Source organism: Melanotaenia boesemani, chromosome 1, assembly GCF_017639745.1.
Source record: "Melanotaenia boesemani isolate fMelBoe1 chromosome 1, fMelBoe1.pri, whole genome shotgun sequence".
Classification (NCBI taxonomy): domain Eukaryota; kingdom Metazoa; phylum Chordata; class Actinopteri; order Atheriniformes; family Melanotaeniidae; genus Melanotaenia; species Melanotaenia boesemani.
Window position 1 is genome coordinate 22657745 of NC_055682.1, and position 26689 is coordinate 22684433.

Sequence of the window (26689 nt, forward strand, 5' to 3'; positions counted from 1 at the left end):
CTGAATGTACTGAGAGCAAGATTTTTCTTTTTGTGAACAGCTCAAGTCAAAATAAATCTATTTATAAACCAGACACATTGTTCAGTTCAGTCTGAAGATAGCAAAGTAGATGGAACTTGTATGCCAGAATTTTTAATATCTCAGCTAAACCAAAGTTTAAGCCTGACAAGTTGAATTCTGAACTCCAATAAATTGGTCATCATCCACCAGTAACTGCTTTGTGGAGTTCGATAGATATTCACCTATACACTTCTGTTTAAAGCTGTAAAACAAGTTGTACAACTAGAGAAGTGCCTTTGGCTTACTTTTAGGTCCATTTGAGTTTTTATGTCAGAATTATTTTGCCGTCTTTTTTTCATCTATATTGTGTTGACCTAATGTACATAATGTAACAAGATATCAAAATTTCAATGTAGGTTTTTGTAATTACAGGCATTCCATTTATTTATTAATTTTACCAGCAAAGGATAGAAGTAAAAATGATGTCTAGTATCTGAGATGTGGGATATATAAAAAGCTTGTTAAAAATGTGTCTCAGCCATCCCCAGTATTTTCATTACAGCTTAAACACTGTTATCTTTTTGTGACCCTGTACTATTTATTTATTCATTTTTTTGTACTTTTTAGGTTAAATTATTATATAAAAGAAATTTCATCAGGTCAACTTGATAAAGCTTATCTTGTCAAAACGGACAGGGTTGCGACACATAGTGAAGAAGACCAGTATCTTGACAAAGGGACAGAAACATCACAGGAGTCAGTCTTTGTGGAGATGTATCCTGCAGATGGCATAAATGACTGAGCAAGTCAGCTTCATGCTTCGGTCAGTCATTCCCCTAAAATAAACAAAAGTCATAAATGAAATGATAAAGAACAAAATTGTCAGTGGGAGATTATTTCAAGGCTTAGAGCATAGAAGCAAGCCACCCATAATGCCGGGGTCCTGGGAACTTCAGCAGCAAAGGCCCAGCAGCACTTAGTCATTATTCTGCTCTCCCACAGCGGAGTGAGGGGGGCTGGGATGGAGTATAACCACACACGGGTCACAGCAGTGGTAACGAGAGCCAGATGTGCAGAGGGGGGATGAAAATACGTGGACAGGCACCTCTCTACCTTTTAAGTATGAGCAAGCGCACATGTGTGTACATGCAAGCACATTCTGAGAGAAGAAGTATTTGAAAAATGTTAGAACAGAAGTGCAAAAAAATTCTTTGTTTCTTTTATGTATTCATGGTTCTTTTGGGATTTTACATATGACTTCTTTATTAGTAAATTTATCAACAATTAATAATGCTGACTGGTTATGAATAGTAATTAGTTAGAGCTCCCAATTATTGAAATCTTCAAAGAGAACGAGGGCGTTTTAAGGGTAGGCACTGTATAAGTTTGATCCTTTTTTCTCTAGAAGTCTGGGTGGTAAAATGCGTAAAACAGTGCAAGGAAGGAAGTCACTTCAGGAAAAACAAAGTACTCATTTGGACCAGCAGCAGCCATAAGATAAGACTTTGATTGTAGGCAGTTCCAGGTGTAAACATTTGTTTCTGAAAAGCATTATGTTGGCTAAATGAATTTATTTGACTCATGCTCTGTTCAACAATTAAATAAATGTACAGGCAGCTAAAGCAAGCCATGTTGTGTTAGATGGGTTAGAGGTAAGTGATCTGTTTGGTTTTGGCTCGTATCTCATGTCATGGAACACTTGACAAGGGCAGGCTGCTCTTTACTAACCAAGCCTTTCGACCCAACCTTCCTCCTTCATGTTGTAGAAATGTGCACGCGAGCTGACCTGGAAGGTGGAGCAGTTGCTGGTGGTGGAATCTGAAACTGGTAAAGGCTCAGATCTGATAAGCCTTTTTACAAAGAAAACATTGAGCTCAATCTTAAAAAGCCTGTAACAAGACTAATGGAGGCAGCAGTGCAGGAAGAGTGCAACATTTGGGTGGAGCTTTATTATGACGGCTGCAGAGTTTTTTTTTTTTTTTGTGGCTGCAACAGGAGCTGCCAAGTTGTAAAGTTGTAACAGTTGGAGCTGTTGGGTGCTTCAGTTGTGTAGCAGAGATTACTTATGAAGATATTTTCATACATTATGGACATAGTTTCTTATTGTTTGTTGGCAGAAATCATACATAAATGCTCAAGATACAGTTTGTATGTTCTGATTTCCTTTTCAAATGGCGGGTTTATCCTTCTGGCTTGTTATATCCTCTGATTTATTGATGTGACAGGCTCGTCAGGTCTCCATTTTTTTATGGAATCTCCTTTTAAAATTGGATATTTTAAAATCTGGATGACTAGCTCTAAATGACAGGACTTTTTTTCTAGGTCATCTATCCATGTTGCAAAGGAAGTAGAATTTATCACAACTGTGTACAGCATCAGTTGTTTTTGTGGGTGTTCAAGTGTTCATGAATATTTTATTGCTGATGCAAGCTTTGCATCAGTGAGTTGCATCCCTTCCCAGCCCCTCACCTCATCAGATGTTGGTGAAATTGAATCCCTGCATGCCTGCAAACTGCTTTATTGTCTATGATGGTTTTGCTGACTGAAGCCATGCTGACTAAATTGGATGATTTCTTTGTTTGGTTTTTAACTGTGGGAGTTTGCTGCTGAGTTGTTGGATTGGGAATAATACTTTTATATGCATATCTGGGTCTTGACAGCTGAGGAAATGCACACAGTTTCTGTATCCAAATTTACTGATTAAGTGCCTTATTGGTGTAACAAATGTCTGCAGAGTGCCATGACTAATTTATTATAACAATTAAGAAATTAGTCCCAAGAGCATCCTCACTGCAAGGTTTACTGAAGGGTTATGTTTATTTAAAGCTTTTGTTTTTTACTACATTTCTGTCATTTTTTTAAGCACATTTGTCACTGCTAAATATTATTTTGCTGCACTGCATTGTAACTGCAGTACAAAACCAAGATGTGCTGCTGAACCACAGTCAGTGATAGCTTCTGTTAAAACAGGCTACAATACAGAAAAGTTAAGATTCCTGCTGCGTTTTCAGGAATATGTTGGAAACCAACTATGCAGTAAACAATGAAGAGGTTGTTTTATGTCAAGTGTTCATCTGGTGGGACCTGTTTCTCTGAAACCTCTTTCAGCTTAGGGAATTCTACCAATGTTTTGGACAGGATACTGTGGTGAGGGCTGTAGCTGGTCAGCCTCAGTGGCTCATTCTCAGGGCAGTGGTCCAGACTAATTCAGTTCGCTTTCCCCTTTGGTCTGTGTGGAGATACTCCAGTTCCCAGATTTCCCTGAGTCTTAGTGCTGCTGTCCCTCATCTTTCCAGAGCACAAAGTAAACCAAGAGAGCTGCAATTATGGTGTGTTGGAAATAGCTGCGTCCTGTGCTGAGCTGTGCTCCGAGGGACTCTTCCCAACAAGTGTGTTCAGTGTTTAGTCACGGCCTCCCACTGCTTTCCAGACCTATAATACTAGTGGTATCATACCCCCCCCCCCCTTTCCAACATATGCACATAACACAGCCTGAACCTTTTTATTATCCTTATTTGGCAACAGTTTGGCTTGTTCATCTATGTTGGGCAATATTTTCCATCTTCCTTGTTGTCCCAACTTACAGTAAGTACAGACACTGGTGTAACTTGTTTTTATGAAGGTACAGGAAATATGCCTTTTTTTTTTTTTTTTTGGCTCGTCATTTACTCATTGAGAAAGACATTACCAGAAACCAGGAGCTAATGGCTTGCATGACTATTTTCCAAATTCTGTCAGGTACTTTAATAAGGGAATATGTTAAAATGTACATATTCTACATTCTACACAAGGGTGCTCAACTTTAATTTTCTTAACACTTTTCAAGCAGAATTGCTTTACAGAACAAGCCAAAACTTAAAAAAAACATAAATATAGAATACAGACCAAAGCTAACCAAATGTGGATTAAAACCAGGTGGAGCAATTCAGTCACATAAATAAAATGCCAGACAGACGGTCGTGCTGACAGTGTTGTTAAGGATTCAAGGAAATGGTTGTGGCCAACTTTCCTGCCATTGTCCCAGCCACCATGCAGCAGTGTGGTTTGACCCTCCAGAACGCTGAATCTAGCAGATGTGGTAGGCAGCTGGACAGAGTAATGCTCAGAACCTCAAACCGGACTGGACTCAAAAAGAGAAGCATGTGCTCCCCCGTGTTGTAACCTGAAATGCCACCACAGGGCAGACAAATACAGAGTTTTTATTGAGCCCATGTGGAAGACGCAGTAGGAAAAGAGACCAATGTCACATTCCTGATAGCCAACCAAGTGACTGATCTTGTTCAGACTCAGGTCTGCTGGCAACCTTTCATCTTTTTTGTTTTTCTGTACTGAGTACAAGAATAGTTAATACTACTCCAGATATAAGGGCTTATTTTTCTGTTTAAATACAAACCAGATTAAACTCCAAATATGGTATTATCTGCTGGATTTGTCATAAAATAAGTGCTAATAACTTCTAAGTAAGTTCTAAATAAGGGCTAAGTGCTAAGGGATTAAATTCACTTTCTTTGTATTACTTTAATCAATAATGATTTTAGCTCATAACTGGTGCATGAATTGTATTTACATCTGATGTAAATACAATTACTAAAATAAGAAACAGCTGTTAAGCAGTGTGTTTATATTTTCTGCCAGCGTCAATTAAAAGAATTTTCGGTTTATGTCATATTTTTATGGTATCTTTACAGCCAGAGCGATCTAGATTGATTCACGTTCGCAGAGGTTTATGTCAACTGCATCATAGCTTACAGTGTTGACTGTGATCATGTTATGCTAGCTCCACCTTAACACACAGCTGTTAAGCTGGCTTAACCTCATAATTTAAAGGACATGCTTTCTGTTTCATTTAATTTCAGTAAAGTGCTTTGTTTTTGTATACAGTGGTATATTGTGAATATAATGTAATTGTGCAGGGGTAGGAGTTCAGCTTTTAATTTCAATTTGAGTTTCAGTTATGTGTCTTTGCATTGTATTGATGCTGCGTCAATCATGCCTCTGTCTGGGAGAAGTAAAGTATCTGCAGTATGAATTGATGTTGCTGTAAGGTCGATGCCTGGATGTAGCTACTGAGTTATGCACAGCTCTGCTCTTTTCATTCATGCCTGCTGTGAGTTGATAATCCAGAAGAAGGTTGGGATCAAGAACTGGCTGACAGTCTGTCCACAAAGACAGTGAGGTGCTCGTCATGCTTCATTAGAACTCATTCAGCAGGTCTGTTGTGCTGCTGTTCTAGTGTTTAATATAGTCTTATGCGGTACCTTTTTCACTGCATTGATATTGTGAGCACAGAAAACTGATAAAAGTACAAGAACTAACCATTCAAGGAAGTTGATGGCAGGGAATTATGCTGAAACTGCTGAGAAAATTAACATTAATAAATTTTAATTGACCACGTTAGGCCAGGTGCTCAGCTTCTCCCAAACAGTAAAAAAGCTCAATATAAATGCTCGCATGGATGAGAAATTCAGTCCTTCTATTTAAAAAAAAAAAAAAGAAAAAAATCTCCTCAGACTGTTTGATTGATGAGCCACAAAATATATAATAAAAACTGTTAATTTCCTAGATGCACACTTAATGTATATTTTGAGAAACTTGTAGTGTGATGTTGAAGTTAAGTAAATAAGCATGCTATGCTTATAATTGCTTTTGGTAATTCATCTGGCACACACAGCTTTCTACACACTCTGGTGTTGCTTAAAACTATTGCTGTTGGGCTTGGTTGTGATTTTTTCTGTGCCAATATTGTATATAATATGCAAGGCAATACACTTCTTAATGTCTGTACACTCTCCGTTCTCTGGAACGAGTGCTGATTGATATCATTTCCATGCCAGACCAAGTGCAGCTTTATTTGACAGGTTGCTGAAATAAAGGCAGTCATGTCATACGAGTTTAATGTTCCTTGACAAGGCAGTGACTGCTTTTCATTTCCATAATGTAGATGAGACCAGAGTTGTTTTGCTGCAAGTTGCTGTCTACGATGAATAATTCTGTGTAGTGGCTCCACTCAACATATCTTCATGCTGAATTATTTGAAGTGCTTATTTGTTCAAAGTGCCAAAGGAATAGAAATTTTGAAAAATTTCACTGATTGACATTCACACTCCTGAATTAATAGATCAAGTTTATATCAAGACTTATGAAGCATAATTGCCTGTATTGTAGCAATGGTGGCTCAACCTGGACACAGTCTGCACATGACTTCAGTGTTACTATAGAGTTAATAGAAAAATAACTATGATAGCCCAATTTCTTGGGCTCCCTGCGCCCAGCTAATTTGGCTTCCAATCAGTTGGCGCTGACAGCGTTTTCATTCACCCTCACTGTGATTAATAGTACCACACTAATAAACATAGATCATTATTATGAAGCTATAAAATGCACAGCACACTTTACAGTCTGGATTTAATCTGTGATGCTAAACCTTATAATGTATTTACTCATCTGTTTCCACATCTTAAAGCTCTTCTTTAAAGCATAGATTGTATGTAAAGGATGGATAAAGCCATTTTGTCTAATTCATCTGAAACTTTTTAAAGGTAATTGTGTAACATTTACTTACATTTAACCTTAGAATCATGTATTGCATACTAACGTATATTGCATTCTAGCATCTCACTTTCTCAAACACGTATTGTATTGTATTGTATTGTATTGTCGTCAACACAGATGAAGGCATATCATCTGATAGTTCATGGACTGTTCATTCAGGTGAAGAGGTTCGTGATTTCACAAATATTGTAAACTGCAAACTGTAAACGAGGCTGGTGCATGTTAGCAGGATCTACTGTTATGCTCCTGATGGTAACAAGCTACACTGTCTAACACAACTAAATGGAAAAAAGTTCGCTTTAGGCTAATTTAGGCAGTACCGTAGACTTACTTGTCGAGGAGAAAACTGGCAACTTCAACATCCCTTTTAAAATCTTTCTACTACTTGAGCTCCTTCCACCTGGGGATGTTGACAGATTTTCAAAGTTCCAAGGGGTAGTAAAACCCTCTCATTCATCTTCTCGTCCTGCATTGCTTTTTGTCCCTTGTCAGCGGCTGTAGCTTCTAGATGGCAGACCGTCATGGCGCTTTCCTACTGTCTTACCTGCCATATATATAAACAAATCTAAAATTCTTTGCTTACGAGAGTGTGTCAGATCATTAGTGGAGGTCATAATACACCACTGATAACACATATATAAATACAGACAATGATTTTGGCCAGTAAACAACAGAGAATGTTACACAATGTCCCTTAAAGGCTTTGCCACTCAGGACGGCCCACTCAGATCTGTCACTGAAAGAATTAAAGCCCACCTCAATCATGTGGTTGATGTAAAATCTGTTGGGTTAAGTAATGACAAAAACAATCCAGTCTTTAAAAGATGTATACATAATTGGAGTTGCAGAATATATCGGATTCCTGGCTGTGCATTAACCAGAAGCTTAGTTCTGGTAGATATTTGTTCATTGTGTCACTTTTTTATTTTTATTTTCCTCTGGAAATGATTGACAGAATAAAGCATTCTGACAGATCCAAGCCTTTTTAAGGTGATGCCTACTTTCACTGCCAAATATTTTCTCTCCTGCTAAAGTCAACCGTCATCATTTTTAGCTGGATTATGCCGTGGTGATAAGAAAAAGAACAGACCCAGTGTTCTGCGGTTATTTATCTTCCTTCAAACATGGACGAGTTTCCACAAATTCCTTATCTTATCCTGCCAGCCATTATGTGTTACACAAGACTTTGGTGTAACATGCTTTGCCTTTTAATATTGAAGAGATGTATCTGGGAAATGATCCTTTTGCTTACAGGATGTCCTCTGGTTTCTTTGAACAGATAAATATCGAAAGCGCTTTCAGAAATGGTCTGTTGCTGTTTCCTGGTACTGTTCACACCTGTGGTGCAGCTCATTTATGGTAAACTTTAATTCTGGTGAATGGCATGAAAAACAAATTAATCTATACCAGATATTTGGAGAATGGTTTTGGCTCTAGTGTATGCTTACTCGTGGGTTACAAGAAAGTGCATGTCTGTGTGTTTTAAAGTAGCCAGTGAGGCACCAGGTACACGTCATAGCATCAGATTCAATCTGTCGTCTGAGCAGCTGGAAGACTTTGTCTAAATTAGCATATTTGTGATACCATTATCAAAGCAAAAATCCTCAACTTGTAGTGTTTCCTCAGACAATGACTCTACAGATAATTAATGACTGCACTGTCAGCAGAATGATATACTTACCATGTATTTCATCATCATCAATCCACACTGTTAAAAGTTATGTCTACTTATTGTTTTGAAAAGGCCCTTTTAGTTGTAAAAGAATATTGGGAACAATAAAGATTGTTTTGCTTTATAGAGTAAAATCTTCCACATAAGAAGCATATTTCATTGATGCCATATGTTTTCTCTCTCTTTCATTTTTTACCCTACAGAAGCAAGTACTTATTCACTATCTTCTTCTTCTCTAGCTGTCTTACAAGATATCCCATTTTCTAAACCACACTTAACCCTAGCTGATCTCCATGGAAACCATAACAAAAAGCCTTGGAGTGCTTCCCCTCTTCCGTCTGTTGTGGATTTTCTTTTCTTTCTTTTTTTTTTTTTCTCTTTTGTGGGTTGTATTTTGCCCATTTTCACTCATCAATATGAAGAAGAGTAGCACAATGAATCCTAATGAAGTTGTGATTTGTAATTATACAAAACATGCTGCCAATAAATGTTAGCAGTAAAAAAAAAAAAAAGTTGCCTCTCTACATGTCAGAGTTTCATGACACCACTTTTTTCAATACAACATCTTCCAGAAAACCACTAGGGTGTCCTTTCAACCATGGCTCTGACACATTGCAGCTTTATTAATAGACAAAAGGGGTGCGTCTAAAAAGGCCTGTACAAAAAGTCTTCCTGACAATATGGAAGCAAGATGTCTTCACTATTTTTCTCAAAGTCACCCTCAAAGTGCTGCCACTGTGCACTTTTGGAGATCCACATGACAGTCCATTAAATTGAAGTGCTGAGGTCTCCGCTACCTGTGGTGGTGTGGTGAGTGCAGAGACAGAAGTAGTGGGTCCTCTGTGGACAGAAAGGACAGTGATGGAAATGTTTTAGGTGGAGAGTTGGTGGTAAATTAAGAGTGCAGCTTTCTCAAATGGCCTCAGTGGTCCCCTAGTGGGATGGGAAGAATCTGTTTGGCATGTCTGTCCAGTAGCAGTGCTCTTTCTTTGCTCTAAGATTAAAATAGGTAGATAGAATTAGACGGCAGAGTCAAATCTTATTAGCTCCTGTCCCACTGGCAGTCGCCTATTGCTCCTTATTCAATGGCTGTGTGCATGTTGGTGTGTGTATATCATGAGACAGTTAGCAAGAAGAAATGGTGGGAAAAGAAATTATCCCCGCCTCTGAAATTAGGACTGTGCTGTGTTTGGCCTTTTTGCTTAGAATATACACACAGCACCTGCAACCGTTTTCATATAGCTGCCAAACATATTTTATATACACTTGCTAAACTGTCTTTAAAAATCTCTCATGACATCCCCCAAAGTGATTATTTAAGCCATCCTTGACAATATGTAGACAATATATTGGGAAGTGAGAATTAGGGATGCACAATCCACTTTTTTTCACTTCCAATACCAATATAGAAAAACAGCGCTGAATTACCTAACAAATTATGTCTCATTGTGTGGATAAGACTGAGATCTTTCTTTTGTGCAAGGTTACACCACACTTGACTTAAAAATTTCTTTCCTAAGTTTTGGAAAGAATGTACTGAGTTAATTATTTAACAACTGTGCACCGGTACAGCAATCTTAAATAAACTTCAACAATCTTTTGTATGGACCTCAGGAGGACTAGCTTGTTCCACTTTGAAGACAGCTAAAGAAGATCCTTTTAACAGTAAACAATCTTAAATAAGTTTCACAAGCTTGGTCAAACATGTAAAAATATAACAAAACTTCTCCTGTTTCAGTCAGTGCAAGTAGGAGTATAACACCCAATGAATAATAATAAAGTCCTAAAACTGAAAAAAATATATAAATAAACAAAATAAAATAGCTTGACTACTTTGGTCAAACTTGTACAAATAAACAATAACAAAACCTCTTTGAAATGGTTCAGTCAGTTCAATTAGGAATATTCAAAATGAAAAGAATTCATCTTCTTTACGATAGTTTAGTGCAATTGTGCAAATAGAAATGACTTATTTACCTTAGTTTTATTATTGTTATCTATCTTAGTTAAATGATGGCATGTCCGCTGACTCTACATGGTCACATGTTCCCAATTCTCCTCCGCCTCGATGTGCAAAGACATATCCACGTGCACACTCCCACTATTAGATAGGCAGGGAGCGTGTGTTGGAAAATATGTCCTGAATAACCAGGCTTCACTAATTTACCCTCCATTCCACCCATAAAACTGACGTACCGTAGTTTGATCGTAGTTTTATAAACGTCTCTGCTCTATCGTATCAATCTGTGATCTAGTGTAGATTTAAACTGCAGCTGGATCTCTCAACCACATGTTCTCCAAGGCCCTGCTCAACTTTTGATTGGTTTGTTATGTGTTTTAGAGCACAGCTGCGTTTATGTCACACCATTGGTAGACGAACATAACGTGACAATAGTCCACATTAGCGCAAATTAATTAAATAGTCTTTTTTTTTTCTTTTTTGGTGCAAACTCTCTGCAATCCGGAGACACTTTAAGCCCTGAAATTAAACATCAATTACAAAAGCTGCTGAGTAAAACAATAGCTTCACTAGCTTGGTTTAAAAAAAAAAAAGAATAATAATAAAACTAAATAAATCAGTCCCAATTGAGTGGTATTTCACACACATACCACTCAGTGACCTGCAGATTTCTCTAGCTTCTCTGAACATTCACTGCGCAGGTTTTGCATGTAGAATGTGTTTAAGGTGTTGGTTGAGGTAGTGTGAAAAAGTTCCAGATGGCTTATCCTTTCGCTCGCTTCACTTTGAAAACAAGAGCGCCTGCGCGTGGCGCATCATTAACACATAATGTCACACAAAGTGCACACTGCATAGAATGACACTAAATAGATCCGCACCTATGGACCGAGCTCATTGTCACCGACACCCAATCAAAAATTTTCTTCAGTATCTGTACCAATACCGAGCCAGTATCGGATCAGTGCATCCCTAGTTAGAATATAGAATCCAGAAACTGCTAAATGTCTCCCCAGTATCTCCAGGTTTAAATGGCACATTTCCCCCTTTTGAATTACATACTGGTAAGTTTTGCTGTATGGCTTAATACAGATTTAAACCTCAGATTAGATTTAGTGTATCCCATAGTGTCAGAAGCAATCATACAGTCTGCTCTCCCAGTGATAAAGCTGCCTCCCTTGTGATTAAAAACCTGCTTCCTCCCTGTCCCTCTCCAATTTCCTTCATTTCAGCTGAGCTGTCTTTCTATGCCAGACACCCCATAACCCCCCAGCAATCCCACAACCACAACACACACACACACACACACACACACACACACACACACTTTTCTTGGTAACCAGCGATGGACACAGTCCACTAATGAGAATGAGCTCATCAAGGCATCTGCATGAGAGACAACGACGTGCTTGGAGAGATCATCTCTCAACTGTTAATATGACTCTAATGGGATGACCTTTGATTTCCAGCAGACTGATCATGAAAAGTTGTTGCTTCCGGCTGTCGGATACATTGCAGAAGAGTGATAAGAGATCCAGCATGTTGGAAGTTCTGCTGCACTGATTCCTCTTGATAATTCCCCCTTCATTTGTGTTGGAGTGTTTGAAGGTTAGAATGATACCAATTCAGTTTTTACCTTTGACTTTAACAAAGAACATCTTTAGATTTCAGCAGATTAACATAAAAAAAATCTGTAACAGTGAAATGAGTTATATAAGTAGGGTTACTGTTCAGATCCTCTGAAGCGTGAGATGTGTTGTTGGTGGTCATAGTCCCGACAACACATCTTGCACTATAAACAGTGCAGGACAAAATGTGTCAGAGCTGTAAAGAGACATTTCTAAACATTTGAGACTTTTATTATTGTGCAAAACAAAGTTTTTCAAATCATGGAAATAAAGGTGAATAAATGTCAACATGCAGAGTGTTTGAGAAGACTTTGCAGTCTGGATTTATTAAAAAAAATCCAGTATCAGGAAAACTGATGTGCTTTTATTAGCATCTGAAAACCTAACCACTATCGACTCTCTTTTGAGGACCACTTGAGCCAGAGGACAATAGGTTAGACTGTACAGTGTGCAAAGGCATTGAGCTGATTACTAAAAAAACAAGCATAGTTGTATATTAATGAAAGCAGAAGGCTGTGTTAAAAACAGTTCCACTGCTGCATGGATGAATATAATTCATAGAGTAAGGCACACTGTTTGTTATTCATCACAACCCTTAGCAACTAAATTTCCAAATAGAGGAAATTGTTTTTATTTTTCTTCAATTTGATCTGTTCTACTTTGTTTTAGTGAAATATGAAGTGAATTCTAATCATTCATTAAAAACTACATTTAAGTTGGGCAAGTAAGTAGTTTTTCAACAGTTTCCATATGATAGGTAAGAATTTTGTTTGTCTCTATTTAGTTTAGATGGTGTCATTTATACTGAGTAAAGGAAGAGACAGTCTGTTAACACTTTTGTCTTTATCAATATTCTCTTGCTACACGTCTTAATGTTTCAGTTATTTTAAGGCAAATAGTCGTAACTGTCCACTGTTTTAAAAGTCTATGACACAAAGTTTAAAGATATGCTAAACTGTTTGAAGTGTTAAAACAAATTTACTGAAAGTGGCTAACTTTTACACGTCAAACTTTTAGATTACAAACCGCAATGGAGACACTGGATGAATCAATTAATTTTAGTTATTTTGAATAGTTTCCCTCCGACCACATCTTAAGGCATTTTGCTGCGTTGGGAGAACCTTTTGAAACATACTTTTTAGGATGAGGTCAGAAGAATCACTCAAAGCCTTTCACCACAGCAACTTTAAGTTGTGTCTCTTCTAAGGACAAACTAATCCTTTGAGTTTACATCCAGCTCCGTCCTGAGGATGAAGTTGTCATATGATAATGACACAATGAGTCTTTCTGGCCTAGTGGGAAATTATCATTTTAAGTCATAGGCCACAGGGTTCAGGCTGTTCTTTCCTTGTCATTACTCTCCCTTTTGACAAACATACACAGTAAACTTGTGAGAACCCCCTGAGTGAATAAATTGTAAATTAAAATTACAAAAGGGAAAGTCTCCATGACCTGGCTTATCAGCACACAAGCACTATTGTTTCTCTGTATAACATAACACAGTTGAATTAAGTGGCTGTGCATCTGCTTCTCACATGTATTGACTTTTCTGTAATTGATTATGATTGTCTGTACAAGCTCTGCATAGCTAGAGTATTGCTATTTGGTGTTAGATTTTTTGCAGCCGCTCAATTGTGTTGCCTTTCCCTGACTACACTTGCAGCGCCATAAAGACACAACGAAGCATCAGTCATCTGAGAACAGGTCGCATTGACCTATAAGCTAAGAGCCCTGCAGCAGCTGTGCCATGACACTGTAAATTCTTTTCACTCTCGTCTTCTCCATAAAGTTGAGGTGTGCCGCAGTGGCAGAGGTGCTGTATCATGTCCCTCGTTCATTAATGCACAGACATAAGAAGAACAGGAATACAATATACTGATAATGATTATCTTTTTTTCTTAGCTAGTTACCTCTCATGTTTTATTAGTGCATAATAAACCGCAAGAACCAGTAATAGTTTACTCTGATTGCATTACTCTGAATTTAGGCCAGACTACAATATTGACGTTTGTCCCCACAAGTTAATGAATAATTAAAGACGAGGTTTTCCAGTATTACATCATCTGACAGTGTATCATTATTAAAGCTGGGCCAGCGTTGTCAACAAGTTTCCTTAAATTACACAGGCTACCTTTAACTAACAATTAAAAAGAATCCCCCCTTTTAACAGGTTTGACTCACAGATCTGTTCTCACATATATGTGGATCCATCACCTCACAGCACAAACGCATACACACAGAAAAGCACAGACACGCATGTAGATGCACTCCATTGTCTCAGCGCTAACATGATTGAACTACATGCCATAATGTTGGCACTTTCTTTACCCTGAACTCGTGTAGATGGGAGACTAGCCATCTCTGTTCTGCTTTATTTTCCCAGTTTTTTATTAGGTAGAATATTTTACAGGAAAACACACCAAGATAAAAATAAATATTCTATGTCGCCACTGTTTGTTTTTGAAACAACCAAAATTGTTGTGCTCTTTGGTTTGAGCGCTACTATTTTCTTCTGTAGGTTTAAACTGTGTTGTCGTCTAGTGATTCCATGGTGTTGAGATCAGACGCTGTGGTGGTGGCCTGGTGAAGGTTTCCTTATGTTTTTTGCTGAAAATAATTCTTTTTGACTTTGGCTGTATGTTATTCCAAACTTTTGTCACATGTAATTTTTATTGTGTAAGATGTTTTCAACTAGGCATGAATTTTTCTCATTTCTCCGTTATAGCAACAGCTGCAATCTGAGGCATAGTGTTATTTAGTTTTATATTTTAAAGTCATAAAGACACATAACACTCTTAAATAATAACCCAAAAAATTCCCATAAAGTCTTTTTTTTACATCTCTTATCAGTCTAGATAATAGAAAAATACTTGTAAGGGAAGAGGTGCAACTTCTAGTAATTTAACTTTCAGCAGGGCAAGGTTATTCAAATATTAAATATTTGCTTTTGTAAGTGCACATGCAATAATAAATTGTGAAAGAAAAACCATTAAAATGAATGAGGTTTGATTCATTTTTACACAGGAATTAGTCTTGTGTATTGCCACTAATTTCCCAAATATTTTTTAAGACAGCCTCAACAGAATAAGACGAGGTCTTAAAAAAAGGAAAAAGATTCAATTTGGATTATTCAGATGAACAGTAACAAACAGTAGGTCATGTACAACCCCAGCAAGTTAATGTACATACTAAATGTACTAAATGTCTTTCTTTTGAAGCCTCTGTGGATATTTAAGTTAATGGTTTATTCTGCCTGTTGCCCACACTGAAATGACCAGTATTTCACCATGTGTTGAATCAGCTTGCTTTTGTCAACACCATAAAATAAACTAAACTAACTTATTCACAACAGCTGAGGCAAATGGAGGACTATTCCAGGAATGATAAACTGCATTTACTCTACAAAAACAGTGGAGGAATGGGGCCAGTAGCCTGTTGATAAAAATGAAAGTTTAAATTTTCCTTATAAGGTTTCATAAATCTAATAGTTTGTTCCTGTTTGTTTTATGTGTTTTCATCATACTGACCATCACTTTGGCCACGTGTATACCCATTTCTGCAGCAAAAGAATGTAAATCAAGCTGTGCTTTATCCACTCAAAGTTAAAAAAGGTTACTTAAATTCAATAGAAACTGTTGCAACTGGCTTATGTTCTTATTAAGTTCATACATAACCTAGATGCCAAATAAAACTAAAGGTTAATGAGTAAGGAGAGACAGATTTGAGTGCTGTAGGACAAATAATTAAAGGGGAAAACAATGTGGAGAGAACGTGTAATGAGGAAGGACAGCTGGGCAAACCCGTTTCAGGTGTGTGGGGCAGCTTGGGCTGTTGTACCATGTTTTTTTTTCTTTCTTCTTCTTTTTTTTTTTTTTTTTTTAAATTATTGTTAAAAAGAAACTGCTTGTTATGTTCGGCTACCACAGTGGTGATGTGTGCCGTCTGTCCTACCCATTTACCACAGTAAGTAAGTAATTAGACACCAGCTTCATTATGTAAACAAGTTGCTGAACTATTTTAAGACGCTGTTACATTTTTGACTGCAATGCTTATTTTTTCCATTTATCTCAACTCACTAATACACTGGCAAAGCATTGAGGCTTCTGAATTAAATGCAGTCAAAACTTAATGGAAATATTTGATGGGTTTGTGGATGAACTGCACTGATGACCTGCTCAAGGGAAATTTTCAAAATCCATTGGCTTAATTTTCCCAGGCCCACACAGACGACAGCTTTCTATTCTACTTGCGGCCCCAAACCCCTTTCACAGCTTGTTACCAGACATTGTTTGATTCTTTGTAAATCATAATTGTGTCAACAGTCACTAGAGATGAGACATCAGACCTTTTGATAAGTGCTTTCCCACAAGGTAAATTTGGCAGTCCAGGAGGGATCAAACACGCAAACAAACTAGCAGACAGTAATTTTCCACTGTCTGTTACTGTGCATTTTAATGAGGTTGATGGATTAATGCCTCACTTTGGTAACAGGCTTCACATTGAGCAGCCTGTTGTGCTCTATCAGCGCCCAGCTTATCTAATCAGTAATGGCCACCTCCAAGACCTGATCTTTCTGTTTCCACATAATTTTTCCATCTAAATGGGCTTGTCGTAAATGACCTTTTTTCCAGTGGAAAGCTGTGAAACTCCACAGAAACAATGTTGTCTTGGGATTGGATTGTCGAAAACCTAAGCTACTAAGTGGTGTTGCTGATTGCCACATGATGATTGAGCTGCAGGGTACACATTTAGGGGCAGTTGAATGGGCTTAATTTTGTCAAGTGAGGCAAGTGTGTGTGTCTGCATATGTTTGTAACGGATGAGCTGTTTTTAAGAGTGGTTGACCCTTGTTTTTGTATGTCTGATCATTGAATAATGCTAACGTTTTTATCAGAGAACAGTCTGCTGTCCCACTGTTTGTACCAGCCTAGTGACTTTTGTAGTTTGTTCCATGTGTATGATCCATTCATTTTAAGATGTGATTATTTAATATTTTCAAGATGTAGGAATCTGTTGTGTTAATGAAACTACCTTTTCTTGTGTATACAATGTGAGATACACAGCAATATGTATTTTAGTAATTCATTATACTCATAATGTCTATTACCAAAAGAAAATGTCAGCCTGCAAATAATTAACAAATTTTTTACCTACTGTGTTGCTACCATTGCCCCTGTGTTGTTGTTGGGATATCATATCAGATATATAGACAGGGTAATAAATGTTTATTTTGGACTGCGATAGGTTGTCTTTCAAAACACATTAACAACTGACCATTTGGGTTTTTGAATTTAATCATTTATACAATGCAATGTGATGCAGTCGTGAACGATTCTGCATTGATGCCATTAAACATAAGCGATTATAAGTAATGTTATGTATATATTCTGCTGCCGCTTGCATGTGTGTGGTGTAATCTAGCCTGGTGCAACAGCTGGCAGATCCGAGACTGAACCCGTTTTGAAACTTTTATTTAAAAAAACTGTGAAACTAAGCAAACATATAGAAAATACATAAGTATCTCAATGGAAATACATTCATTGTCTCAGTAAAATCACGTAACATTAAACATCAAAATGTATAAAAATTTAGATTACCTTAAGGTTAACATCTATAAATAGTAGTAGTAGTAGTATATAGTGGTTAGCATGCGCGACAAGCTTAAGGGATTTAAGCAACTTTATCCATCAACAAATGTTTCTCTCAGCAATATTCTCTGTGTTTGATTACAAATTGACTAGCATACTAACATACAAATATTTTTATAACCATTAAGGAGAACATGAAAAACACCTTATCTTCCATATTCTGTCTGAACTGACTGGAAAAGACTAAAGGGACAAAACACACTGATTTACTGCAAAAATTCTCACCACTAGAGAAACCAGTTTTATGAATATATGCTAAGATCTCGCCTAGCCTTGGTAAATCACGCAAGAGTAGGGTCACGTTACCGGAAATGAGGACATTTAAAAAAAAAAAAAAAAAAAAAAAACGACGATCTCCCAAGTTTAATGAATCGATACTGGATTTATTTAACTTGAATAGAATAAAACCGATTAATTGATTTTGAACCCAACCCTACTTTTAAGGGTGTTTTACCCCCCCCCCCCCCCCTTTTTTTAACACTACCATTACTTTATTCTTTCTTTTTCAAGAAAAGGACAGTCAGCTCAGCCAGTGCCTTATTCCTTTTTGTATCCAGTATTTTACTTTGGTCTCATTCGTTAATGGCTTTACCTATGCGCAGACGTGCACACGCACATGCTTGTGGTTTTGGTGGTGTCTGAGTTGAGTATAACTATAAAGTGTGTCCTCCCTCTTGGTTATTGCTTCCCTATTGTCCACCTGCTTTGTGTGCTGGGTCCTTTTGTGTCAGCCTCACTGGAATCGGCCTGTTTACTGTGATTAAATGGGAGCAGGGAACATTGCAGGGGACTGAGCTGTCCCTCTTTTAGACCAAAGGAATGTTGCAGTGCTCACTGCAGTACCTTTAGCGCTACAACAACCTGTGCTGAGACATGAAACATCCTAGTGAGACAAAAAATGCATATATGTATGCTTAGTTTTTTTTTTTTTTTTTTTTTTTTAACACAGTGTGTGCAGTCTTAATTTTGACTGACTGATAAGGCCAATCTTACTGCAGTGTCCCCAGTTTCTCTTTAATGAAATCATTAATCAACAGCTAAGAAGATATGAAGACATTAACAGCATCGCAGTACCCTGGTAGAAGTGTGAATGCTTGACTTTTAAATCCAGTTAGTTGGCTTATAATGGTAAATTTTGGACAGCCATTAGATCAGGAGGCAATTAGGAAAAGAAGTTGGCTAACCCTCACATTTAAAAGGCTATAACCAGCAGTATTTAGTTTGTAATTTAATTTATTAATGGATGGTTAAATTTCAGTATGTCAAATAATAATAGGTTTACTCCCTGTAGTTTGTATCCTCATGCTTGGTTATTTATACCTTTCATTTATACTGTAATTGACTGACCGCAGAGGGTTACAGGTCATGGGTAATATGTCACTCATGGGGTCATGCCATAAATGTGTAGGACTGTTGGAATGAGCTAAGCAATCCAAAGGAACTATAGACATCTGTTGATTCAAGTAAATGATGAAACCTTACTGGTCTGACTGGTTACTGGCAGCCCAAACTTGACCACAGACCACAGACTACAGAAAAAGATGAAAAGTTGTTTTTAGAGAAAATTATATATGGGACTTAGAGTTATTGAAGTAAAAATAAAGTAGTAGTAAAAAATGATGATTGTTAAAATAGCTTTGATACTGCACAGCTAGTGCAGTTTGAGTCATGTTATACTTCTCTAAAGCAACAGTTTGTTGAGGTAACATCAGATGATAGCGAGACAGTTTTGAATGAGGTTATGTGATAACTGATCATATCTTATCTTTCCAGGTATTTGGTGATTATTATCACTTCCGTCATCGCACAGTGGCAAAGAGATCGCTGTCAGATCACAGGGGGACACAAGTCCGTCTACAAAAAGATCCTAAGGTAAGAAGTTTATTTTATCATTTTTAAGTCATTTAAAATATTTAATATCTTATAATGATTATTTTTATTTATTTTCTAATTTGATATTTTGGGGGTTAATGTTTCATTTGGCCAGGCCAGTAGCTGCACAGCAGGAGAGTTAAAATGAAAGAACAAGAACAACACAATACACAAAAAGCTCACACCCTCAGGGACAAAAAGCCAAAACCTTAAACTTCATGTTTCATCTTCCTTTTATACTGACTGTTTCAGATGGTTAAAAACATATAAAGGTGCTCTTGTAGTTTTAATCTAAGTGTCTGAAGCAGAGTGTGTGCTTCTCTGCAAATGCTCCTTAGATGGATGCGTTCCTCCTCGACTAATCTAATTTAAAAACAAGCATTTCTGTATTTTCTGTTTTTCAGCAGTGTTTTTAAGTTAGTGTGAAAATGACGCTTTACAGAAAAAGACGAAGGGAAGTGTGTGAAATTAAAATTCATAGCTGTGAATGTTTTTTTAAAAGCCTTCATCTACATAATTTCAATAACAAAACCTAAAAACTTCACTGCTGAAATTATTATTAATACTTAATACTAACAAATGCGTACAAACAAGATAGATACTATATCACTGCAAAAAGAAAAAGGAAAAAAAATTACAAATGAAAGTAGTTTTTGTAAATATTTCAGCTTACTTAACCCATTAAGATGTACGAGGCCCTTAAAAAAACAAAACTGCTGAACGGATGTGAACTGACGGCGGGTACATCCAGACTAGCAAATACTCCCACAATTCTGTGTTGATGATGCTGGTGAATATTTTCTCCTGGTGGAGTGGCTTTAGAACATTGGCATCATATTAAAGGCTATCGCTTCACTTTGGCCTGGAATGGAAACTGCATGCAAGTTTTGAAAGAGATATACACAGATATGTTACTTTTCATCTTACCTGAACTCTGAAATGATAAATGCTCCTGAAAGTCTTATAGCTGGTCATTTTACAGATGTTTTACAGTTCAGTAACTTGCCCCTAGCATTGCTGTGAAAGGAGGAGCTGGGAATAAACCACAAATTAGTGAGCAACCTTTCTTTACCGCCTGAGATTTTCCTTTGATGCAGTAAATGACTAATTATTCATGCTGCAAAGACCTATTTAAAGAAAAAAAAACAGCTAAATATCTGCTGGACTACACTAGTTTATAATTTCTGTTCTTCCCTATAAAACAGTTTCCAGGTTTAACATTAGATTAGTTTTTTAAAGACAAAAGTATGGACTGTGTTCAGGTAATTTCTAATCTTTAGCAAAATGAAAAATTGTAATTTTCACTCATGAGAAAATAACTAATGAATGATACTTAAACAAAGACAAACGAGACACTTTTAAAAGCCTGGGGACAGCCATTGAAGCCTCTGACAGTTACTTTCAGCTTTTAAAATATTAAGTGAATGTGCTGGCTGTTATTTTGCGTGCTGCTCCACGGGTCATTGGCTAACAAAGCTGCAGCTTTTGGAGAACATTTAGGCAAGTACACTGGGTGCTTCTGACAGCTAGCATACCCAGAGCACATTTGGTTACAGTGGAAAAGCATTTCTGAAATGACTGTAATAATGATCATCTGACTTTAGCCATCTTTAGTACTTAGGCTATATTTTTACCCCTTTTCTAAAGATTTTGCCTAACGGGGAAAAATGTATACAATTTTGCCAAATTTCCTACCATGTAACCCCTTTTTCTATCTGTGATCTCTGGAATTGATATTAACACTTTTAAGTGAGTCCAGTTATTTAATTAAAGATAGAAACTAAAGGGTATTTACAATAATTTTGACAAATTTCTATATAAATCTGTATGCCTGCAGAGATTTTTTTGAAGCCAAAATACTCCAAACTTAAAAAGCATAACAAAACCTGCCTTAAGGTAAAAACTGGCACTACAGTGCATCTGCTTTGTGCAGGTGCACACTGAGAATAGCTTCTGCTGGGTTTGTTTGTGAGCATTTTAGAAGCGGTCCGCCTCCCTCTCTGGGATTTCCTTTAACATTGCAGCTCCATTTCCTGTTGTTGAATTCCTTTTTTCCCCCTGCACCTCAGAGAAAGTGGACCGTAACAGATTCTGGTCCTCCTGTCTGTTCAAGAAGAGTCAAGTGAACTTTGCAGTAGTTGGCCATATTTTGCTTTATTCTCTTATTTAGTAAATCAGGGCCAGTTTGCCAATTCTGTAGTATTTGCAAGTTCTGCTAATCCCTTGGCTCTCTCCTACATGAACATCAATACATTTATGTAACTATGCTGCAATTAACTGTGCGATCAAAGCTTTTAAGTGGGAAGATTATGAAAAAAAACTGACTCATTTTCATAAGCTACATAGTTCTTTGGAAGGAAATCAGCAATTATACCTTAAAATAATTTTTTAAATAAATCCATTTTTAATTAATAGAATATGTGCAGTTTTAAACCAGTTTAGACGAAGCCTCAATAAAAAGCTAAATAAACTCTCTTTGAAGAGTGTCTAATTACTTACAAAACCACCTGGATCTCTGCCAGATCTCATAGACGGACGGCAGAGTCTCATTAATGGGATTTATTGAAGATTTAGGGTTTTAGGCCTATCTGCTACCTCCATGCCTTCTGCTGTTTTCTCCTTTTCTCTGTTTTTGCTGTTATTTATTTCCGCGGACAGTTTATTTCACTTCAGAGTTTTTACTTGGTTAGTTGAACCAAAAGAAAGAACAGGCAGATGCAACATGGCAGCTGGCAGGTAAATGAATTTAACCTTTTACCAGGCCATCCACTGAATGTTTGAAATTTAATTTGTCTTTTTTGTTTATTTATTTGTTTATTTGTATCACTGTGATAAAAAATAGTATCCGTTAAGTTTAAACTTGATTTGTATTATAGCTGGTAATGTATTGCTTCATGTAAAGATGCTTCATTTGAGGCTTACAGTTGGCCTCGGGGAGGGAAATCTCTGTTTGTATAATTAAGGACGAAGCAGTGGGTGGGCAAGATGAGTAGGTGGGGATTCAGTTTGTTGGATGAAAAGTACTTTCCACCTAAACATGAGCCAAAGCATTCTGTTTGAACATTAGCTCTCCATTTGGATAGATCTGGAAGTAGGAGATAGGCTTTTTTTTTTTTTTTTTGTGCGTGTGTGTATTCAAAGCCTATTTATAGTGAAAATGCTATTTAGAAACTTTGGGATTATTTGTACTGTGTCACACACTGTTGAGAATTTCAAAAGCTTCTTCGTGTGAAAACTGTAAAAAATAAAGTTGAAATGTTTGTTGCTGCCAAAAGTGGAGCATCTGTTAATTGTTTAAGAAGTTTGGCTCTGAGAGATATGACTTGCATTGTATATGGAGACTTTCATTTCACTGACTAGTTAGGCACACTGTTGGTAAACATTGTACGGTGCCATCAGGAGGACATATTTCTTCAAGTCTGATTCCTCATTCTGTGAATGCTTCATCAACTTTCCCAAGCTGCTAATCTGTGCAATAATTTCCTTACAACTAGAACCGAAGCAGTCATCTGTGAAACATTAATTAGTGGAAAATCACATCTTTGCCGGATTTTGACAGGCATAACAAATACCTGAGTGACATTAAGATGAAAAGCTTCAGAAATTATTGGGAAATATCTTGTGTCACTTGATTGCCTGCAGCTTAAAGGAAACTGTAGCTTCTACACTGATGCTCATTCGCATCCTTGCAGTAAGTTTGTGAGCTATGATTAAGTAGTCTTGTTACATATAGCTGTGTGTTCAAGCCTTTCTACCCAATTGTTCAAAAGGCCAAGTACAGTATTTGTTTTTTTTTTTCTTACTGCCATTAGGGTGTTTTGGATTAGATTTTGAACATAATTCATAATCAGTACATCTTTTCCCAGTTTTATGTGTTGTGTTAAAACTAAAGTTTCCTGCTAGAGCTCTTGACATTTATGTAACATTTTGAAGTTAGGTCTGAATAGAAGATGTGACATGCTGTCTTGCATGTCGTGGTTTTATGTAAGAGTTGTCACAGCATCAAAGGACTTGTATTTATATATATATATATATATATATATATATATATATATATATATATATATATATATATATATATATATATAAGAAATGGCGCAAACTACTGCTCATAAGTTGCATCAAACTGTTTTTCCACTTTATCTTTTACATGCCTCCTGTGTTGCCCTCCCCCTTTTTTTTAAGAATCTGTACTTTTTTTTTCCCCCACCACATAATCACTAAGGAAACGTTACAACAGACCCACTCATGTACGTGTGAAACCCAAGTTTCAGATGTGATTGAAAAGGAGATAAGAAAATTGGAGTGGGGAAATCACATACCCTGCCCAATGACGCACAAGAAAAACCTAGTTTTTATCTAACTGCAAATTCTGTGAACTTTTACTTTCTGTGTACTATCATTTTAATAAATGCTGCCCTTTTACTCAAACAGAGAGCCAATATTAAAACTTGACATCGAAGAGCAGCTCTCCATCAGCTGCCTCTCTGTCTGCAACCCTTTCTTTCTAATCCCCATAACCTTTTTCAAACTAATTTAAAGTAGCCATGCTGTCACATCGGTATATGTTTGTGAGACTTCAAAGGCTGTCTCGATTAAAACAGACAAGATTTCATTGATTTGTAAAAACAAAACATGTTTTAGTAGCTGATATTAATAATTCATTAATTTATTTCAGATCTAAAATCATTTTATCTAATGCTACCAGAAGCAATGTTTAGTTTGTTTTTTAATATCTCAGCTGTGCTTAGTCCTTGTAATTCATCATAGTTAGTTAAATAAATAAATAAATAAAAAAATACACTATTTATAGCGACAGTATGTGCCTTTTGATTTATTTTCTTGTTTGCAAGAAAGTCTATTGCAGTGGAAGTATTAAACAGGGTTTTCTTTTCATTCATGTGCAATAAATGGGATTTTTTTTCTGTTTCCGAAAGAGACTGACAATGTGAGGACAAAACGTTTATAGAGCCTTTTTTCATTTGTTTTGATATATCTTTAAGGTTTTTTTTTTAAATGTATACTGTCACATTCACCATTCTGTGAAAATGAGTTTTGTTTGATTCATCTCTGCATTCATCATTTGGGTACATCTTACTAGTTTTTTTTTCTCTTAACCACAGAAAACACATGAACATTGGGTGTCAGTTGAAAGCTGAACGCATTTATCTGTCTTTAACTTAACGTGACAGGGCCCTTGGTTGTCTTGCCCCTGAGTTCACATGTTCTATGAAAAGCTGTCCTGCTTTGTGCTTAGACTGTGACAGTTTAAACACAAATGGCGCTGGCCTGATCTTTGTGCTAAGTATCAGATGGAAACATCACCTCCACTTAGATTAATTGAACTCAAACACAAATCTTTCAGCCCTTTGAAGTGCAATTTTTCCATTATGACGTTTTTTTTTTCTTCAGGTTATTTTGGGATGTTAAACTGGCAGCGCTTCAACGTAGCAGCTAATGTGACCTTCATTATTTTTTTTCCACTCTTGTGTCTCTAGTGATCTGAAGAAAGAGAGAAAAAGAAAGAGGGCTCTACGGTGGTTTAGTTGTCCTTCACATTTAGGTGCTCTGTCCTTGCAGCAGGCAGTTCTCTGTCTTCCTGCTCTCACATGTTTTTTTCTTTGTGACTTGTCTTCCCAGGTGTGTTGCTGTATAGCAAACACAGTTCTGCAGAGGGTGTACTATGCAGGTTTATTTTCACTGCATGCATACTGCCTTTGTCAACACTTTCAGCAGGGACTCTTACTTTAAGCATTACTTGCCCTCTGTTATTACTGTTATATTTGCTGAAACTGTACCTGTTTTTCTTTGTAGGTGGGTCTATGTGTTTATATAAACCATACTTGCTATGAATTTTGGTGTATTCCATTTTACACTGACCAAAAATTTTAATTAGGCTTGGTCTGCTCTATAATTCATTATTGGGTCTCATTAGCGGGGAGTCCACGATGCCCCTATGCCTCTAATCTCATTTTTTCTGCTGTCATCCCACTGAGACTTAGGATCTCCATTAATTCATTTGGCACGGTGACACTCATGGACATTGGAAAATTATTTAATTTTTTTATTTAATTTTTTAAATCTTTTATTTCCTTAAGTTGAGTGAACAACATTCCTTGTGTCTAATTTTTATTTGTTTGTTTTCTTGCGGATCTTTAACTCCAGTTTTTGTTTGCTATACTAAATTGCTTGTGTGTTTGTTCTCTCTTTAAACAGGTGACTTGGGCAGAGCAACAGGTAGCGAAACGAAGGAAAAAGAGAGATGTCTTTGCAGAACCTTCAGATCCCAAGTTTAAAGACCAGTGGTACCTGGTGAGTATTAACACTCGAGGGGGAGCAAATGCATGTTTGACAGACAAGGCATGAAGTATGAAAAGTCAGAAGATTTTGTTCGAATTGACAGAAATCTTCCTGTTGACTCTATTGTCCAAAAGATCATCATCCTATTTTACAAACAAGGAAACAACATGGTGAATATCATCATTTGATGACTGACTGCAAGGCTGATCAAGACAAATCCAGAAACTACATTTGGACAAATTCACCTTTTTTTTTTTTTTTTACATCTCTATAATCTTTGCATGAAGTATTTTAAAGTCAGACACAGCTAAAATGATGTGTTCCTCCATGTTGAAAGTGTTTGCAGACTGCGCTGTCTAGCCTGCTCTCATTGGTCAGTCAATGAAGCCCCTCGCTGATTGGTTGTAGTGCCATGTGACAACGACAAAAAAAAAACATTTTTCTATTTTCTTGTGTCGCCTCGCAAGCCCCCGTGTGCCCGTCTATGTGAACGAGCCAGACATTTCATATGCACGAATGTTGCCTGTCGCTTGGTTGGAGGAGGGCAGCCATTTTCGCCTCATTGCGCAGGTTCCATAGGAAATTAATGGAGAAGGAGCGATGTCAAGCCCATCAGGTTTATGTAATTTGCAAAAAAACACTGCGATTTTTGTCTGGAAACGAATGGTGAACAGCACTATTCATTTCCATGCTGAACTGCAGCTGAACTGCTGAACGATAAGGGACACTAGAGCCCATACAATGTAAAAAATATAACAATGTAAAAAACATCTGTTTGTGGAACACACACAATATACAAATAATATCTCAAACAGGTTTATCTTCAAATGGAAATTGTAAAAGTATTTTCTTTAATTCATTATCGATAACGTTACGATGACGTCAGGACTAATCGATTTTAAAGGGCCTGATTAGTCGACTTCAAAAATCACCTAAAATGCCCATCCCTGGTACTGAATGGCTGAACAAAAACTAAGGTATAGCGCTGCTTAAATCAAAACTGAGTGTATATCGAAGGTGAGTCCAAATAAACAAGACTATTCCTACATCCCCTAAGGGA

General features: G+C 36.9%; 1 protein-coding gene across 5 annotated transcripts in view; it reads left to right on the forward strand.

Annotated features, from left to right (window-relative positions):
• The window catches only part of furina (furin (paired basic amino acid cleaving enzyme) a), a 74354-nt gene that overhangs the window by 15666 nt on the left and 31999 nt on the right, over window positions 1-26689 (forward strand). For all 5 annotated transcript variants that reach the window (XM_041991393.1, XM_041991401.1, XM_041991428.1 and 2 more), the window contains exons 3-4: window positions 19231-19329; window positions 25546-25641. In XM_041991393.1, coding sequence (XP_041847327.1) covers window positions 19231-19329; window positions 25546-25641 — 195 coding nt within the window. The remainder of the gene's footprint in view (window positions 1-19230; window positions 19330-25545; window positions 25642-26689) is intronic.